We start from the raw sequence: 17,245 nt of genomic DNA, 5'->3' as shown, positions 1-17,245 counted from the left end.
CGCAATCAAATACAACTGCACATCTATTAGAATGACCAAAACTAGAAAGATTAAGCATTCCAAGTGTTGGTGAGGATGTAGAGGCAGTATGGTGCATCCACACCATGGGTACTACTCAGGGACAAAGAGGACTAAAACACTGATGCGTGTAACAGCATGGATGAATTTCAAAGTAAATATGCTGAGTGAAAGAAGCCAGATCAGGAGTAAATGCTATTTGATTTCAGTAATATAAAGTTACAGAAAGTACAAACTACTCTATAATGACAAAAATCTTTTCAATGTTTGCCTGTGGTTGGCAGAGTAGAAAGGGTGGGAGTGAGAGGCATGTAGGAACATGGAAGCTTGGGGGGTGATGTGTCATGTTCATTATCTTGATCGTGGTGATATTTTTATGGGTGTGCACATAAATCAAAGCTTTTCAAAAAGTACACTTCAACTGTATGTAGCTTATTGTATGTCAATTCTGTTAGGTTGGCACAAATTACTTTTGGTGCACAAATAGTTGCAGTTTTTGCCATTACTTTAATACAATTACTTTTGGTACAATTACTTTTGCACCATCATAATACCTCAATACAGTAGTTTTTTTTTTTTTTTTTAGAAAAAACTTAGTGCACCTTTCAAGTTAAACAGAAGAATATGAATAATGGAGTAATAACTAACATCTCTAGAGAACCAGGAGGCGCCTGCACTATGCTAAGCCTCTGTTTCTCTGTCTGTCTGTCTTTATTTTATCTTCATAATACCCTTATGAAATAGATGCTCTTCTCATCCCCTTTTCACAGAGGAGGAAACTGAGGCTACATAGTGTTCCCAATGCCACAAGGCTGGTAAGCTGTAGAGCCGGGGTCTGAACCCCGGCAGCTTGCTCCAGAGCTTGGACTCTAAACCGCTGCAGGTGTTGATTAATTTTCATGTCTTGCTGTCATCATTTGCAGGGAAATATTGCCAAAGAAGCTGCATCCGAGGAAGCTTTAACAGCAGTCCAAAGTGGAAGTGTTAGTGAACCAGAGGTACGGTTTGAGGAGGGCCTTTGCGTGCCCCCTGGCCACCCCATGGGTTTCACACCCCTCCTGACCTCCCTGCCTGTCGCCAGCAGTTCACACCTCCCACCTCCTTTAGGACGTGCTACACCAAGCCTCACCTCCTTACCTCTTCCCCTGCTGTGATTAATCTTTTCTTCTGTATTCTCTGCACGGCCTGTACCGTAAGCTGCCATTTCTACATAAATTATTTGCAAAAATTTTAGTAAATACAGCTTATCTCTCCTTCCCATTGCCCAAAAAGAAAACATTTTGGAGAGGCAGAACATTTGTAAGGGTTTTCTCTGTATCATATGCACATATATACACTCATGTCTGTATCTAGGTGTGTTATTAATGTATGTCATTCACATGCATCTCGGGATTTGGGAAGTCCTCTCTCCTGTTACAAATTCAGGCCAAGGAGTGTAGCATCTTCCACCAGTGCAGTGGCCATCCCTGGGGACTTCCTCATCCTTTCTTGGTTTCCCTTCATCCCACCCATGCCTTTGCAGGTGGTCCCTTGACCACTTCATTGGAGTGTCCCTTCTTGTTCCCTGCCAGAAGCCTGGCGGTTCCGGAAGAGATTGGCAGGTTCCTGTGAATCCCGCTCAGGATCTCGAACTTTTTCCTAAGGAGCAGAGGAGGGTGTTGTAGGCCTTTGAGTGGAGATTGGTACAATAAGGCATTTTCATTCCCTGATGATGAGCACAGTCCTGGAATTTCAGTAGTTTCCCGAGAGCCTCTTGGTGATGGATGGACTGACTCAGAAACAGAAGCCTAGAGCATCCTTGAGAAGGGAATGGAACATGAGTTTTAGTCATATTCATAGAGGCACTGGGACAGATTCACTGAACACTAAGCCCAGACACTGAAGTTCTGCCAGAGGGCCAGGTTCTCCAGCCCCGCTCCTCTCCGGATTCTGACCAGTAAAGGAGTCTACCCAGAAGTCAGCTAGGGATTGAAGTACCCCTTTCTCATGGCTAACACTGAACCAGAAAACAAAACTTGGACCGATAACCCAAATGGGCTTCCCATTTCTCCTTACTGAATTAAATGCCCCCATGTGGTTGTAGGCAGGCCTTACCCGTGGGGCAGGGTCTCCCCACTCCGGGCTAATTACAGGGAGGGGAGGAGAAAACACGCACCCTGGAAGCAGGATGTGCTGCCAGAAAGAGACAGCACAATGCAGGCACAGGGTCCAGTTTTTGAATCTCACATTAGCGTGTGCTGTTGGAGCCCCACCCATATCCTCTAGCACTTATTCTTCCTGAGCACCCTGTGAGGACAAGGAATGCAAGTGCCTGGTCTTCCTTCCATGCTGTGTTTGCAGCAGGGCAGGCTGTTTGGGGAAGCAGCCATCAGCCAGTGACTGAAGGGATTGGAGAATCAGTACACCAGCTCCTTCACCCCTTAGATGGGACCACTCTGCACTGTGTTCTCTAGGCAACCAGAGATCCAGGTGGGATTGATTCACTGTAGTCACCCACATCTTGAAGCACCCCATGCTGGCAGCCTCCCCTTCCTCACCTCGCATGCCACTCCTCTTACAGAATGTCCTGGCTTTGCTCCCCAAGTAAACTACTGACTCTCAGACTCTTAGTTCAGGGTGTGTTTCTGGGGCAACCTGCGCTAGGAGACTCATTGACCAGTCGGTCACTCCCTGTGCCCTAGGGAGGAAAGTCGGGGTATAGAAGAGGACAGCAGCTTTCTCTCTAATATTCCTAAGAGGGTAGCCGTTCCCTTATGAACCCAAGCAAGGATGTGGATGGAGGGCCAGGATGCCTGCCCCCACCACTGCATCAAACATGTTGGAACCCCACAAGACACCTGAGTCAACAAGGTGGATTGATCTCCTATTTTTATCTCCTCTCCCTACCGGAGAAAACCACTGAAATGACAGTAAAGGAATAAAAAGGGCACAAATCCACAAAGATGAGATGGGATGGAGAGGAGATATTGGAAGATAAGCACTTTAAAAATATTGAGAATAAAAAAATCAATGGAGGAGTTTACACTGGCTTAGCACAGCTGAGGAAGGTGAAACTCAAGCATCTTTATGAGAGGAGAGACTGGTGAAAAGTGTGTGAATTCTGCACAAGGCTGAAGACTGGAGGTTTGCAGAAGGCAGGGTGAGGAACCGGGCTGAAAAGCTGGGCAGTCTGGTGTGGAGTGACTGGAACACTGGATCCCTGCAGACTCCAGTTAGGTTGTCAGCCACACCCCAAGTGAGAGGATAAAATGACTATTCTCTAGAGAAATTAAACAGAGGCTGCTGCTAATTCAGATTTAGCCTGTGCTGCATGGGCATTTTAATGGTGAAGGATAGAGAACAGACAAATGAAATTCTCCATTTCAACAGAGGAATCCTCAGTCCCTTCTCCAGCCACACCCTCTCGATGCCAGGAGCCAGGCCTTGTATTAGTTTCTATTGCTGCTGTAACACATTACCCCAAACTTGGTGGCTTATAACAACACAAATTTATTATTGTGCAGTTCTGGAGGTTAGAATTCCACAGTGGGTTTGAGTGTGCTGAGCTTCAGGTGTAGACAGGGGCATGTTCCTTCTGGAGACTCTGGGGGAGAATCTGTTCCCTTGCCTTTGCCAGCTTCTAGAAGCCACTTGCATTCCATGCCCTGTGGCCCCTTCCTCCATCTTCAGAGCTGGCAGCACAGCATCTTCGTCCCTCTGACTCGGACCTGCTGCCTCCCTCTTAGCAGATCCCTGTGATTCCACTGGGCCCCACCTGGATCATCCAGGAGCATCTTCTCATCACAGAACCCTTCATGAGATGACATCTGCATAATCCCTGTGCCCTGAAAGATAACATATTTACAGGTTGCAGGGACTAGGACCTGTAACATCTTTGGGGGCCACTGTTCCATCTACCACAGTCCCCCGTGCAGGATATTGGAGAACTTAAGTCCCCCCAAAACTGACAGGCCCAAAGAAAATACCTTCAGATAATGTCACTGAAGGTGGCCACCCAATAATAATGCCATATCTCTGCCTGATCACCCCATGAAGTGCCCCAGTTAGCCAGTGTCTGTGGAGTTTTGCCTCTCAAGCATGTTGCTTTTGGGAAGCTAAAAATGTGCTCTAGTGATATAAGGGCCTAAGTGATGCACAGAAAAGACAAAGAAAAGACCTGGAACTTACGAAATAGGAGCTGCAATACAGGCAAGCAGGCAGAGCTGCAAGTCCAGATTAGAGGGGAGAAAAAAGGAAGCTCATATATTATCTCAAATGCCTGATCATTTGGAAGATAGTAGTGACCAACACTTGGCAAATCTGATAAAGCAAGTGAAAAATTTAGGAAGCCAAGTGAATAAAAACTAAGCACACAAATGAAAACATTGTCATATTACACTACTTTCCTCAGCAACAACAGAACTTACACATTCATATTAGTGTAAATACTTATGGATTTAACCCTGAATCGTGGTGTAATTATCCTGGGGGATAAGATGTGGGGAAGAGGGTAGGATAAGAGGGATTAATCTAGCCACTACATCAATATCCAGTAGGAAATTCTAAAAATGAATGAATTTAGAAATAGCACCATAAACATACTGTTCAGAAATATAGAGGTAAATACCCAAAGAAATGAAAAGGTCGAAAGTTCTGTTCAATGGGGGTAGAGACTTGGAAGGACAGAGAACTGCTGATTTTCTTAATAAATGTTTGGTGCTGATATTATTTTAAATTTTTCTATATGCATGTATTACTTTGATTTAAAAAAACTCCATGAGGGATCTCAAAAGGAATCATCTTCTGAGTTATGACACCTTTTTAGATGCACCTGAACCAAGACAGAACAGCCTCAGCCCTGACTTTCCAGGTGGCTGTGGTCCATCTGACCTTCCTGGGCTCCACCTCCCCACCACAGTTACTCCCAGGACCACCTGACCAGTCCCAAGATTAAAAAATTCTTGTATCACAATGAACATAGTTTTAGGGAGAGAAGTATTTTGCTTCCTGAGTTATTATAATATGTATATAATACTACCACGCTCTAATATCTACCCCAGGATGCAGTTAAAATATGGACCCTATGTCAAAGGCCAACTGAAACTATTTGTCTTGTGTGAGACCTTCATGTGAGAACTAGTTTTTTTTTCTTTATTATTATTTTTTAAATTTTAAGTTCTGGGATACATGTGCAGAACGTGTAGATTTGTTACATAGGTATACACGTGCCATGGTGGTTTGCTGCACCTGTCAACCCGTCATCTAGGTTTTAAGCCCTGCCTGCATTAGGTATTTGTCTTAATGCTCTCCCTCCCCTTCCCCCATCAACCCCCCGACAGGCCCCAGTGTGTGTTGTTCCCCTCCCTGTGTCCATGTGTTTTCATTGAAGAACTAGTTTTTAAAAACATTTTATAAATTTTGAGTATCTCTTTAAGAACCTCTCCTTAAAACCAGGCCTGGCCCAGGATGAGTTGTTTCAGGTGAGACAGTCACACCTGTCCTCAGAATGGTGTCATGTAGAGATAATGCAAACACCAGCCCACTAAATTATAGGGAATGGACAGGATTCTCATTGGCTCCTCCTGTCTCCTTGCTCTAGGACATAGAAAAACTCAGTGACGTCTCCACTGGATATGCACAGGATCACCGTGTCAGCAGTAGGAGCTTGGCATCGCTCTTCCTGCCTGAAGAGCCCGTCCACTTCCGCCCCATCTACAGGGGAGCCTCAGCTGCTTTTTGTATTCAGCTGTTTTGTATTGATGAGAAATACGAAGCAAGGCAAGTACTGACCTTCTGGCTGGCTGTCACAGTGAGAATCTCTTCTGGCATTGGTGGCCCAACATTTTAACTTTACAAACCCAGTAATTTCCAAACCTGGCCCACATCCTAATCTCCTGGGGAATTTTTAAAAACCACAAATTCCTAAGCCCCATCCAGAGATTCTGGTCCATCAAATTTTAACAAGGACTACAGAAGTGGGCTAGAAAGCTGGCCCACCTATGTAACAATTGGGAATCTGGAAAATTATCACTTACATAACCACATGCTGCTCCCATTCTGTAAAGTTTGCATTTCTTGGAGAATTTGGATTTGGGTTACTGGTTTTCTAGAGTCTTTGGTTGCAAGTAACAGAAAATCCAACCAAACTGGCTTTGGAAAAAAAAATTGAATAATTGCCTCACATACCTAAGGATAACTCCAGTGATGAGACTAATTTAAATATGGCTTGATCTAGGATTTATTTAGATAACCAAATCAAGGACCAAGTTTCTCTGTTTACCTCTTCAGCCTGTGTATTAGTCTGTTTTCATGCTGGTGATAAAGACATACCTAAGACTAGGTAATTTATAAAGAAAAAGAGGTTTAATGAACTCACAGTTCCATATGGCTGGGGAGGTCTCACGATCATGGGGGAAGACAAAAGCCACATCTTACATGGCAGCAGGCAAGGAGACAATGAGAGCCAAGTGAAAGGGGTTTCCTCTTATAAAACCATGAGATCTCATGAGACTTATTCACTACCACGAGAACGGTATGGGGGAACTGCCCCCAGGATTCAGTTATCTCCCACAGGGTCCCTCCCACAACACTTGGGAATTGTGGGAGCTATAATTCAAGATGAGATTTGGGTGGGGACACAGCTAAACCATATCACCCTACTTCCCTACTATTGGCCCCTTTCTCAGAGGAGTGCCCCATCCTGGGCCTAAGACCACTGACAGTCTCAGGTCTGCATCAAAATCCAGTGAGGAGGACTTGCCAGGATGGGCCCAGCTTTTTCCAGCCAAAGTCCCATGAGGGCTGACAGGACTGTGTGTTCATTCCTGAGCCAAAGGCTGTGACGAGCCCATGCCACAAGGAGATGGAGGAGATGGACTCCATCCCTTAGCTCGTGCTCTACCCAGAATCTGCAGCTGGTGCCTCAGCCACATGGAATATCTGAGCGAGGGATAAGTTGACACCCAACAGCAATCCAGCAAGCAAGGAGGAAGCATGCATGGTGCTGGGCTTTGTCTAAAGCCCTGGCGCCCACCAGACCTCATAGCTACCCACCCTGCCCCTCCAGAACACCCATATGTTCAGCGCTTACTGTTCTCCTGTGGTCTGAACACTGGACGCTGCCCTCAGTGCCTGGATGCCACATCTGCTTAGCACCGACTCCTTATCTGTTCATAGAACCATCTCGAAGAGGAAATGATTGGCCCATTTTGATGGAATGGAAGGCTCTAGAATGTCTTTTAGATGACCAAGAATAGCTTGGTCATGTTCCCAATCTCCCAGCATCCCCTGGAACCATGTTGTACTTTAACTTTTTTCATCTTGAGTTTTTGGCTGCTATGGAGATCTGGGACATTGAAAAGATAAATTCTTTTTATTCTAATTGTGTTGTAGACATCTAAAAACTTGTAAAGCCTTTCTATATTTGTTGCTTTATATTTATTTTATCAGTACATTTAAATATGATTGTGCTTAGAGTATACTTTTTGAATTTTGAAACAGGAATTTGATGACCCAGTGTAGTTTGCCTATGAACTTACATCTGCAGCTAGTCAGAAAGTCTTCAACGGATAAAAGGGAAAAAGATCAGAAGCAGCCTATAATATTTCCCACCTCTCCTCTTAACTCTTTCAAAACAGGTGGGAAGGATCGGAGGCACAGAATGACCAATTTTGTTTTGGCTTTCAAATGCACAGAGATTATTAATTTATGTGAAAGTGCCTTCAGTTCCGCAGAATACTTTATTACTGGCATACGAAGCTTGCGACTTATGCACCCCATTAGTGTTCAGCTAGACACACGTTCTGACTAGTGGTTGGCTAATCGCTGCCCGAGGGGAGGGAGCTGTAAATCTCTATAAATGTCCACTGATGTTGCATTTGCTTGCAGGGCAGTGACAGTGCTTACTGTCTTGTTTACAGGTCGCTGGATTTTATGAATTTTGTTTTCAGTCTTTTTTCTGTAAGTACATGCTGAATTTTGAGAACTGATTTTGTAAGCTTAGAGAAGTTATATAAAAGTAAAATGTCATAAATTTATTATGCTATGAATGTTGAGGTTTGTGTTCTGAGAATAAGGTCAAATGGCATGTCATGAACTCATAAAAATAGAAAGTATTGTCATTTTCAAGAATTTGTAAGTCATGCTATTTTAGCAGTTCTCTTTAAATGCAAAATTTCTTTTAGACATAGCCTTACCAGTGTTTTATCAGAATCAAATCATTTATAGTAATATATGAAAGTGTCAGAAATTAAAGTGAATGACACAGTTATGTTATTTGTTAGATTATATTGGCTGTAAGTGTTCTGAAACCATCATAATGCTTTTCTGAGGATAGCAAAGTAGGGACTTGTTGATTTTCAGGTTGGTATTTCTTTCCCTACTAGTTCCTCAGGCCTGACTTCATGCCTGTCTTGTAGAGGGGGCTCAACCCACGTTGGTGAATGGGCCTGTAGGCTAATATCCAAGTGCAAATAAGATTCTCCATGTCAGGGTGTCCTGGGCTTCTGCCTACATTGTTGTCTCATTGTTCCCTAGGGATGGAGATCCAGCCGAACTCTCACACTTCTTTATTGAAGGAAAGAAAATGGGGAAGAAAGTTTTGAGGGACAAAATGTGTTTTTATAAAGACAGGCCTGTTAATTAAGTCAACAACTGTACTTCTTCAGTTGACTGATTTCAATAAAAATATCTATTGCTTTATATTTCCTGGATACTCTTTCTCATGAGGCAAAAACAAGTATACTTTAATTATTTTGTCTTAAAACTATGTGATGTTAAGTTTTATTTCCTCATTTTTATTATGATGAAGCTATGTAATAAGGCAATACGTTCTCCATCATAATTTTAATAAATTGATTATTAAGGCACTTTCAAAACAACGTGGATTACCCTAAACATAGGATTTACAAAGTTGGTTTCCCTCAAAGACTCCTCAAATAAGTTTCACTAGTTTTAATTATTTCCTATTTTAAAGTCCATGTAAAGGTAAATCTTTAACATTATAAAAGTAATGCTGGCTTTAAAAAGTTACAAGAGCTATTTACATTTCAATTCTATTTGACTTCGGAACATGGACGACAGGAAAAAAATAACCTTGATTGCTTCATCCTTAATCCTTCAAATCCAAGATGAAGCAACTCATTATAGTTAGTCTCCCCCTCCCAGAGGAAGCCCACCCAGACTTGGCACCCAGTCCTTATTTTCAACTTGAGTATTTCAGCAACTTGACTCTCAGTTTCCCCAAAAGGAGTCCTGCTAATTTGCTAAAAAGAAGGAAGATAAGGTCAAACAATGATTCACTCCTTTGAGCTGCACAAATGTCCCCAGGGTTTTGGATTAGCACAAGTAATGCCTTCACAGGGTTCAAGAGGAGGCGAGATCCCAAAGGGACAAATTAGCTTTGGGAAGAGCAGGCTGCTTCTGCAGGGACCTGGCAGAGGATCAGGCAGCTGCGTGAAGCTCAGATAGCCTAGAGCAGCACTGTCCAGACATGGATTGTGGCCACATCAGTAATTCTGAATGTTCCAAGAGCCACAAGGAAAAAGAAGAAAAAGGAACAGATGAAGTTTATATGATAATATCTTTTATTTAACTTAATATGTCCCAATCCTGTTTTTAAAGAGACAGGGTCTCACTTTGCTGCATGCAGTGTCGCAATCATAGCTCACTACTGCCTCAAACTCCTTGGCTTGAGAGATTGTCCTGCCTCAGCCTCCCAAATAGCTGGGACATGCCACCATGCCCAGCTAATTAAAAAAAAAAATTGTAGAGATGGGATCTCGCCATCTTGCCCAGGCTGGGCTTGAACTCCTGGGCTCAAGTGGTCCTCCCATCTTGACCTCCCAAAGTACTGGGGTTACAGAAGTGAGCCACTGTGCCTGGGCAAATGTAATCATTTCAACATATAATCAATATGAAAACTTATTAGTGAGCTATTTACATTCTTTTTCTCATGCTAAGTCTTTGAAGTCTAATATATATTTCACATCTATAGCACATCTCAATACAAGTACTGAATTTTCATCAGAAATAGTTCATCTGTATTTAGATGTTATAAAATTTACAGTTGGATAAGTAGATTCACACAAACCAAGCACACGTAAAACTTTTCCAGTAATGGAATTAAGTATCAGTTTTTTTTTATTTAAATAATTTAAATGAAATAAAATTTAAAATTTAGTTCTTTTGCCATACTAGCCACATTTCATTGTCTACTGTACTGACAGGGCAGGCCTAGAATAGGTGAATGACAGCCCTCAGGACATGCAGTACCTCTTGTGTCTACTAACTAAACCCACTGCCTAAGTTTAGTCATGCTCATGGATCTGTTCATCCAACTGGGATCATGTCATGATAAAATACATACACGTTGGTTTATGGATAATCACAGAATTTTAGAGCCAAAAAAGGCCGTAGTATCATCCTCCCGTCTCTTAATAGGAAGGGGCCACTGGTGTAAGGTCACTTAGGAAGCAAGAGGCCTTTGCTAGGACACCATGCTACCTCACTGACTTTGTGACACAAGTGAACTGGCAAGTATGAATTGTCTTGGTTTAAAAACTACTTCCCCAGAAGAGTTATGCTGAATGACTGCCATTGTTTATAAGATTAATTTATTCAGGTTTCAGTGAGACACAAAGATACTTTTTGCATGCTCTTGTAGTTGCCTTTTTCGTGAATTTTATGTGATTATTTTCCAAATTACAGGAAAGGTAATTTGAGTATCCTCTCCTTAATGAACACATTTTGCTTCTAGTTTTCTTGGTGTTTGTTAGAGAAATTTGTTTTTTGATTAATGGTTTTTTATTCTTTCTCTGTGTCCTGGTTTTTGATGATGTTAGGATAAGAACTTCTGTATAATTTCTCTGCCCCATCTCACCCCTGAGTTCATCCTCATCCAGAACTTCGTGAAAATGGTCCCTTTCAGCACCTGCACCCTCGAGCAGGACCTCTACGTCTTCCACCGGGCCGGCTTGCTCAAGTGAGTAGACACATGTTTGGCCACACAGCAATCCATGAAATTACAGAAGACAAGGAAACAAGGAGCTCCCTGCTATTTTAATAATTTATTTTAAAGATCATCTTTTATTAGAAGAGGGCTTGATTAAGTGATTTTAACTAATACATTTAGAGAAAGAATGGCACTTGAGAAGAGATTTGTCCTGTCAGATATTAAAACATAATAGAGCTCCACAACAATCAAGACAAGGCCACGTTGACTGATTCTGTAGGCAGAACAATGTAACACAAGAAACAGACCCAGTATAGTAGGAACTCAGTGTGCAGATTGAGCTTTGTATGTGAGTGTGTGTATATAATACATTCATGACAAAGTGTGTGTCACAACAGTGGGGAAAGGAAGGATTCTTCTGTAAATGGTGGGGCAAAATGAAGATAGAAACTTTTTTGATACTCTATCGTAAGATAGATTCTCAGGTGATTAAAGAGTTAAATGTAAATATTGAAAAATGTTTAAAAGAGTTAAATGTAAATATTAAAAAATTAGAAAATATATTTACAGTGCTAGGTTCTGTGCCAAGTTCTGGGAACACAATGGTGAACAACATACAGACGTGGTCCCTGCCTTTTCAAGGCTTATGGACACACATTGTGTAAAACTGCAACTGTGATGGGAGTAACCAGTGCTGGGCATGTGGTACTGAGCATGGAACATTGGGAGAGTTGGCCCAGCCAGATGAAGCTTTCCTGAGAAAGTAATATGGAGTGCTGGATTAGGAAAGTGAGTAAAGACTGACCTTTATCACGTCTCAGAATGAGAAAGTTCTTTTTAAAACATGAAAGAAAAAAATTAAGGTTTCTTATACTATACCAAGTTTTTTGAACCACCTGATTTGATTAAAATGTAACTGACCAACAGAAGGATGTTTTAAACAAATATGGCAGACAAAAGGTAGGTATATTTAATATATAAAGAGCTTTAATGAATCAGTAAGAAAATCATTTAATTCCTAAATAGAACAATTAATAAAAGGCATGACCAGACTGTACAGGAAAAAAAAATCCAAAAATCAGTGTATATTTAATATCTTCTATCTTATTTTTACAAAATATTCTGAGGCTCATCAAACTGCACACTTGAAATGAGGGCCTTTTATTGTATGTAAATTAGACCTCAATAAAGTTGACGCACAATCTTCTGACGAGAGGTTTGGTGGAGGAGCGTCAGAGAGCTCGCTCTGTAAGTGCTGTGTTAACCATTTGAGTGAAACTTTGAGAAACATCCTAGATGTTCACTTCATAATTAGGTACTGGTTAAAAGAATTTTAGCAAATTCATTTAGTACATTATGATGAAGAGTTGAAGAAATAAAACCAGATTTCTGTATCCTATGTGGAAAGATATCTAGGATGGTGAGAAAAACAGTCAAACAACAATAGTACAAGTACTAATACTAATGATAATTAACATGTATTGAGGATTTGTAGTGTGCCAGGCGCTTTCTTAATAATCACTTTCCATGTATCAACACTCACAGTGACCTAATTAGTTAGGTATCATTATTCTCATTTCACAGGTAAGAAGACCGAGACATAGAGAGGTTGAGTAACTAGTCTACAGTCCACACAGCAGAAAGTGGCAGAACTGAAATTGGAACCTAGGCTTTTAGCTTACGGAGCCAACTCATGACCACCCCACATACTGTTTCTCTACATAGTGTGGTTGGTGTAATCCCATCTGATTGTTGTAAAGTGTTCATAGGTAGCAGTCAGCACTATTGCTAAACTGTTGTATCAGAGTGACCCCTAAACACACTTGAGCCAGTTCTGTCTCTGTCCTGCAGTAGTCCAGACATGAGCACGTGGTCTAAGGAGACTATCAGCTTTTTTCCCATGAAATTGTCCAGGAACTGAAGTTCCTTCTCTTATTGCTCCTCCACTCCATAGAGCAAGGGTCTTTACCTAACATATCCAGAGAGAAGCATGAGGTCTGTGAATCTGGATGGGAAGGAAAGCGACATCTTTATTCCACTAACCTATAAGTGAAGTTTAGTGTGTCCTTCCATTGTGACTGGAGCTAGCAGGTCTCATAGTGTTAGCAGAAACCACGACTTTGTAGCCAGTGGAAGTGACAGATATTTTCATTCATGTTTTTGTTGTTGCAGATGTATCAAAAATATCACATATATTTACCCTACTTTGAAATTTCAGTGATTTTATTCTCAACCAGAATTTGTTATTTAATGCATTAACAAAGAGGCACAGGCATTACTGTAACACATTTTTAAAAACATTTTGCTAACTGTGTTTCAAGATAATTTGTAATCCTCTGTGTTTTATTTTATGAATGTAGAAACATTTGTCTGGGAAGGAGTTCACAGCATCACCAGAGGGTTAAAGGGCTCTGTGGCATGCAAGAGTTTCAGACCCATGGCCAGAGTGGACTTTTCCTCCTTGTGCTCAGAGCTAGCTCCGAGCGCCGTAGCCACATTGCAGCCCACAGGGAAGGGTGGAACGAGAAGTGGAGGAGGGGAAGCACTTTCCTCTCAGGGACATGAATCACCTCTGTTCATATTGTGTGCTAAGGAACTTGGTCTCATGGCCCTACTTAGCTGCAAGGGAGCCTGCAAGATACGTTGCTGGCAGGTTGGGCATGTGCCCAGTAAGAAACTCAGTTGATTCCTTAATTAAAAAGAAGAGGAAAAAGGATACTATGCGAACATTATATCTAGTTTTTATCTTGTGTATGTATAGAAGTTCTAAAAAGGTACATAGGATTTCATTAACCTTATATGCCTCTGGGAAACAGGACTGGGAATTGTAGGTGAAGATGGTGACTTTTTGCATTACATCTATCTGTTATGTTTGATTTTTTTTGTTTTAATTAATAAACTTTTTTTTTTTTAGACAGCATGTCATTCTCTTGCCCAGGCTGGAGTGCAGTGGCACTATCATGGCTCACTGGAGCCTCAACCTCCCAAGCTCAGGTGATCCTCCCATCTCAGCCTCCCAAGTAGCCAGGACCACAGACCTGTGCCACAACACCTGGCTGAGTTTTGTATTTTTTGTGGAGATGGGGTTTCATCATGTTCCCCAGGCTTATCTTGAACTCTCCTGGGCTCAAGCAGTTCACCCACCTTGGCCTCCCAGTGTTGCAATTACAGGCGTGAGCCACCACACCTAGCCAGTAAACATTTTTTGAAAAGAGTAGTTTTAGGTTTACAGCAAAATTGAGCAGAAAGTGCAGAGAGTTCTCACAAGTCCCTTCTCCACCACCATACACAGACTCTTGCATCATGAACATCCGGCACTAGATTGGCACATTTGTTGTAATCGATGAACCACCACTGACGTATCATTATCAACCAATGTCCATAGTTTACATTAGGGTTCACTGTTGGTGTTGTACATCCTATGGCTTTGGACAAATGTGTAATGACATGTATCCACTGTTATGATAGCACACAGAATAGTTTCTTCTCCTAAACATCCTCTGTGCTCTGTCTGTTCATCCCTCATTTCCCACAACACTGTCAACCACTGGTCTTTTTACTGTCTCCAGAATTTTACGTTTTACAGAATGTCATAAAGTTGGAATCTTGTTAGTAGCCTTTCCAGATTGGCTTTTTTCACTGATTAATATGTTTTTAAGGTTCCTCCATGTCTTTTCATGACTGGCTAGCTTATTTCTTTGTAGCCCTGGATAATATTCCGTTGTCTGGATGTTCCACAGTGTGTCTACCCATTTATCTACTTGAAAAACCTCATGTTGCTTTCAAGTTTGAGCAGTTATGAATAAAGCTGCTATAAACATTCATGTGTAGGTTTTTATGTGGGTGTAAGTTTTCAACTTTTAGATGACTACCAAAGAGTGCAATTGCTGGATCCTATGACCAGAATATGTTTAGTTTTACAAGAAACTGTCAAACTATCTGACAGAGTGGCTGAGCCATTTTGCATTCCCACCAGCAGTGAATGAGTTCCCGCTGCTGCACACCCTTGCCAGCATTTGGTGTCATCAGTGTTTTGGATTTTGGCCATTCTAATCAGTATGTTAGGGGTACCTCGCTGTTTTAATGACATGTGGTGTTGAGCATGTCTTATATGCTTATTTGCCAACTGTGTGTCTTCTTTGGTGAGGTGTCTGTTTAGGTCTTTTGCCTATTTTTAAATGGGTTATTTCTGTTTGAATTTTTAAAAATCAGTGGGTGTGCAGTACTTCTGTGACGGAAAAATGTAGTTAATTTTTTCTACACTGAGATTTTATATTGTATTATGATTCAAGTAGAATTTTTAAAAATGTACTTTATACTCCGCATTCTTAAGTGCATTGGTGACTTTTTTTCTTGGAGTTTTCACTCTGAATAAATCCAATTGCATAAAGGCACTAGAGATGGAGAGCAATGAGAGGATATGGATCTAGGAAGGGGTCATCGGTCTGGCTGTAGTAGCGGCCTTGTTCTTAGTAGCTTTAATTACATAATTTACATTCATATTCTTTTCTTACACACTCTTTTACTATGTCCATGCATTACTTTTCTTAAAAATAAAATCTCAATCTTTTAAATGATGAGACTTTCCACACTTGTCTGGGAATTAGTTTGGTTGCAGTGGAGCCCTGGCTTTTCTTCGTAACCTTTTTCAGTGCCAGCTTCTTTTTCTTGAATGACTTGCATTTAAAATTGGAGCTCCTGATGTATACCTGGGTTCTTTTCTGAAATATTAAAGACTCAGAAGCGGAACTAGTTTTTGTGTCTTTCACAAGTCATGTGTTGTCGCAGTTGCCACCTGAGCCCTCATCAGGAACCCTCCTTCACAGCCTCCTCCAATTTGTCGCCAGCACACCTGCCAGCCCACACCAGGTTCCCTGCCTGTGTGCTCCTGTAGCTTCTCCAAGTGCCATGGTTGTGCCCCTTGCCTTTTTCCATTCAAGAAGCTATGCACGGTCCCATAGGGGAAGGCATCCCTCGAAACCCACACGCTTATCACCGTTAGGGGTGAACATGGCAGTGGGCAGTTGTTTTCTACAGAAAGCATAGATCTCCTCTTTAATTCTTTAAACCATATTCTAAGCATAAAAAGCTTTTTAGTGAAACCACACATTTAATGTTAAAAATGGTAGCTTTGCCTGTCAATATTGCTCAGTTCCTATAGGGAGTACAACATCGCTCTTCCCTTTGCTCTTTTAAAGTCCACACTCCTGCACCCTCTCCAGGCAGCTGATCTGATCGTGGCTGCAGGAGTGGAGGAGAGAAAGGACGGCAGCCAACCTGAAGAGGCTCCTACAGAAATGAGAAGGAAGAGCAACCCCCACCCTTACACCCCAGCAATGTTTGTATTTTTTTTTTTTAAATGAGTTTACTAACAAATGAATTTGATGGAATTTCATATCACACAAAATGAAGTTTGGAAATGTGAGAGTGGGGGAGACCTTAAAGAAGACTTCCCATCACCTTTCTGGGTTCTGGGCATCAGTTACCCCGAGGTGGCAGTGCCTGCACAGGGCCATCCCCTTCTGTCCCCGCGTCCCCATGGCATTGTCTTTAAGTGCCGAGGTGTTTCCAGCCAGTCCCCTGCACCTGCGTGTCAGCCAGGAGTGCAAGAGGAGCTCAGGTGCAGCAGCCAGGGTCCTTTGTAAGTCAGGGCACTATCCAGTGATGCTCAGTGACATGCACCCTTTGTATCTGTGAGGACTCACACCTGGCTTTTAGAAAGTGAGACTTTATAAGAACTTGTTTGTCCCTTAAAGAAGGCCATCGGGGTGGGCTGGGCATACGGCCATCATGGACCGTGGCATATTCTTCCTTCTTGCTCCTTAGCACCTGGCTTCCCTTCTCAAGGTTACCTCATTTTACTCAAGGACAGTTCTTTCTTCATATGCTCTTCAGTTCCACTGCAGGTGTGGTCCAGGGATCGGCAGCAGCAGCATCTGCTGAGACTTTGCTAAAATGCAGAATCCCAGGCCCTGCCCCAGGTTTTCTGAATCTGTGTTGCTAACAAGTGCACCAGTTGACTTTCATGCACATTAAAAGTTTGAGAAGCACTGTAGGGGCTTCTGTTCGTTTGTTTGTTGTTTTTTGAGATGGAGTCTCACTCTGTCGCCCAGGCTGGAGTGCAATGTGTGATCTTGGCTCATTGCAAGCTCTGCCTCCCAGGTTTCATGCCATTCTCCTGCCTCAGCCTCCTGAGTAGCTGGGACTACAGGCACCGGCCACGATGCCCAGCTAATTTTTATTTTATTTTTTATTTTTAGTAGAGACGGGGTTTCACCATGTTAGCCAGGATGGTCT

The 17,245-nt window shown here is 42.1% G+C and overlaps 1 protein-coding gene across 6 annotated transcripts in view; it reads left to right on the top strand.

Moving 5' to 3' along the window:
- The window catches only part of CFAP61 (cilia and flagella associated protein 61), a 303,360-nt gene that overhangs the window by 107,268 nt on the left and 178,847 nt on the right, over positions 1-17,245 (top strand). For all 6 annotated transcript variants that reach the window (XM_017945056.2, XM_017945053.2, XM_017945054.2 and 3 more), the window contains 4 exons: positions 942-1,016; positions 5,597-5,775; positions 7,917-7,956; positions 10,839-10,978. In XM_017945056.2, coding sequence (XP_017800545.1) covers positions 942-1,016; positions 5,597-5,775; positions 7,917-7,956; positions 10,839-10,978 — 434 coding nt within the window. The remainder of the gene's footprint in view (positions 1-941; positions 1,017-5,596; positions 5,776-7,916; positions 7,957-10,838; positions 10,979-17,245) is intronic.

The sequence above is a fragment of the Papio anubis genome, chromosome 16, assembly GCF_008728515.1.
Source record: "Papio anubis isolate 15944 chromosome 16, Panubis1.0, whole genome shotgun sequence".
Classification (NCBI taxonomy): domain Eukaryota; kingdom Metazoa; phylum Chordata; class Mammalia; order Primates; family Cercopithecidae; genus Papio; species Papio anubis.
This window is presented reverse-complemented; position numbering and strand designations above follow the sequence as displayed.